At 35.2% G+C, this 2,748-nt stretch overlaps 1 protein-coding gene across 1 annotated transcript; it reads left to right on the top strand.

Annotated features, from left to right (window-relative positions):
• LOC104707489 (PGR5-like protein 1B, chloroplastic) lies at positions 1-2,513 on the top strand. Its single transcript, XM_010423847.2, has 11 exons — positions 1-263; positions 529-641; positions 749-845; positions 933-1,033; positions 1,116-1,172; positions 1,259-1,335; positions 1,439-1,490; positions 1,590-1,700; positions 1,801-1,898; positions 1,982-2,065; positions 2,163-2,513. The coding sequence occupies exons 1-10, from the start codon at positions 80-82 to the stop codon at positions 2,049-2,051; spliced, it is 960 nt and encodes a 319-aa protein (XP_010422149.1). The 5' UTR covers positions 1-79; the 3' UTR covers positions 2,052-2,065; positions 2,163-2,513.

Raw genomic sequence — 2,748 nt, 5'->3', positions numbered from 1 at the left:
TTTCTTTGGTTTCTTCTTCCCAGAAACAACAACGATCTCACTCAGATCATTTTTTTCCCAGAAGAATTAGAAAAAGAAAATGAGCAGTAAGATGATGGCCTTTACTCTATCAATCCCTAGAGTTTCTTCGATTTCTCGCAAACCCATTAACACTTGTTCTCCTTCGAGGACACACTCTGTTCCTCACTTCAGCCATGCACGATCGATTTCTCTCAGACGAAGACTTCTCTTATTGCCCCTTCAAGCTTCTACCGATCAATCAGGTTCGATTCTCACTTTAAAGTTTCGATTTTTATCTGGATTCCCTTACTGTAAATCTCAAAGATTTCTCTTTTATTTTGAGATTTTTGTGATGCGTCTTAACCGATCAACACTTGTTGTGATGCCTCTGAATTCTGATATTGTTTGGGAACATAATTGGTGTGGAAAAAAGTTGAGATTTTTGGTCTTTTATAATCTAATCAACTAAAAAGATTGGTCCTTGAGAGTTTCCTTAGTTCGTATACCGTTGATAAGACTTGTCTTCAGGTCAGGTTGGTGGGGAAGAAGTTGATAGCAAGATTTTACCTTACTGTAGCATCAACAAGAATGAGAAGAGAACCATCGGCGAAATGGAACAAGAGTTTCTCCAAGCGATGCAAGTAACACACCAAATTAATAAAGTTTTTTTTTATTTTGTGTTACCTAAATGAAGTTTTCAAAGTCTGAGGATTGTGTTTTTTTTTTATGTTTCTTATATCTTTTGCAGTCGTTTTATTACGAAGGCAAGGCGATTATGTCTAATGAAGAGTTTGATAACCTTAAAGAAGAGTTGATGTGGGAAGGAAGCAGTGTTGTCATGCTAAGTAATGAAACACTATAGTTTTCCTTTTATGATCCAGTCGCCTAAATACTTGATGCTTGATCAATTTTGTTTTATCTATGTACTGAAGGTTCTGATGAACAAAGATTTCTTGAAGCTTCAATGGCTTATGTCTCTGGAAATCCAATCTTGAGTGATGAAGAATACGATAAGCTCAAAATGAAACTAAAGGTTTCAAATCTCGCTATACTTAACAAATACTATTTTCTTGTTACATGTGTAAACTGGATGAGCATTATGATTGTTTCTGTAGATGGATGGAAGTGGAATTGTGTGCGAGGGTCCAAGATGCAGTCTTCGTAGTAAAAAGGTAAACACTTTTAGGACAGTATAATTGTTCTGATAGCCCATACTTTAGAGATTTTATATGACTTGTGACCTCCTTGATTTATGCAGGTTTACAGTGATCTTGCCATTGATTACTTCAAAATGTTCTTATTGAATGTACCAGCAACTGTTGTTGCTTTGGGACTGTGAGTACCGATTCGATTCTGTTCCTCTCTCAACTTTCAAATCACATGATCTCTGCTTTTGTTAGTTAATTTAACATTGCTGTTTTCTTCAACTGTTCTCCAGATTTTTCTTCCTTGATGATGTTACGGGTTTTGAAATCACATACCTGCTCGAGGTAAAACTTCTTTAGATTCTTCTTTTATGGTTTGGAGAATATAATACGCGTAACATTTCAAATTTTTCTTGCACCATTTTCTAAATTATTCTTTTGCAGCTTCCGGAGCCGTTCAGTTTCATTTTCACATGGTTTGCTGCGGTGCCTGCAATTGTATATCTGGCGCTATCACTCACCAAACTGATCATCAAAGACTTCTTGATCTTGAAGGTAAACATCAATTATCATCTCAGATCAGTTCTTCAACTGCAAAATCAGTTTATATGATTTGGATGTGATTATTAATTTTCTTGGAACCTATCTTTCACAGGGTCCTTGTCCAAACTGTGGAACAGAGAATGTATCCTTCTTTGGAACGATACTTTCCATCTCCAACGATGGTAACACCAACAATGTCAAGTGCTCTGGGTAAGCGCCTCAGCTTTAGACTCGAATCTATCACAAAAAGTTCTATAACGTATCTTAAAATGTTTTGATTGTTTTTGGTTTAGCTGTGGAACGGAGATGATCTATGACTCAGGTTCTCGTTTGATCACATTACCAGAAGGTGGCAAAGCTTAAACCTATGAGCCAAGGTTTAATCCTCATCTTAACTCTAATTTCCTGATCAAACCATTCTTGATCCAATCGAAAGTTCAAGATTAAGTTTTTCTTCTTTTTTTTTTCTGACAGGGAAATGTATGTAAAATTGATATACTAACAGATGAAGAGGTGAAGAAATTAAAGAAGAAGAAGAAGAAAAGCAAAAGACTTTGTTTGTGTGCTTTTTGGTATAATCTTCAGATCTTTTCTTGTAGTTGTCATTGACTTATACTGTGTCGGTAAGTAATGTGAGGCGCAATCAAAGAAAAACATCGTATGGTTACTTCTTTGAGAAACTTTGCTCTCATTAGAAAACCAGGAAAAATAGCACCACCTTGGTTGATTTTGAAATAATACTTTTATTTCATTTTTTGTTTGTTTGTTATAGTTTTGATTATATGTGTGTTCCATAATCTTGCATTGAAAAATTATATTTGTTAATCCATGTAAAACTGTAGTGTCAACATGGTCCAAGGCTTTTCTCTACAACTTTGTGATTTCTATTAATAAGATGAATTCAATATGTTTCCTTTTGAAATAGTCCAATTTCTATCTTCTTAATAAGAAAAAGGTGCAATGATGACCATCATCGTCCTCTTCCCATGCCCTCTTCATCATCATTCACCCATTTCTTTTTCTCACCATTAGACCTAGCTTCCACATGCGTTCATATAGA

This window comes from Camelina sativa, chromosome 8, assembly GCF_000633955.1.
Source record: "Camelina sativa cultivar DH55 chromosome 8, Cs, whole genome shotgun sequence".
Taxonomy (NCBI): Eukaryota; Viridiplantae; Streptophyta; class Magnoliopsida; order Brassicales; family Brassicaceae; genus Camelina; species Camelina sativa.
The sequence above is the reverse complement of the archived record's forward strand: the minus strand, read 5'-3'. Positions and strand labels throughout refer to the sequence as shown.

Bases quoted from the DNA above. Each gene is read 5' to 3' on its own strand.
- LOC104707489 (XM_010423847.2), top strand. From the start codon at position 80: ATGAGCAGTAAGATGATGGCCTTTACTCTATCAATCCCTAGAGTTTCT. The intron at 642-748 runs GTAACACACCAA...TATCTTTTGCAG, and splicing joins AGTTTCTCCAAGCGATGCAA to TCGTTTTATTACGAAGGCAA. The intron at 1,491-1,589 runs GTAAAACTTCTT...ATTCTTTTGCAG, and splicing joins AAATCACATACCTGCTCGAG to CTTCCGGAGCCGTTCAGTTT.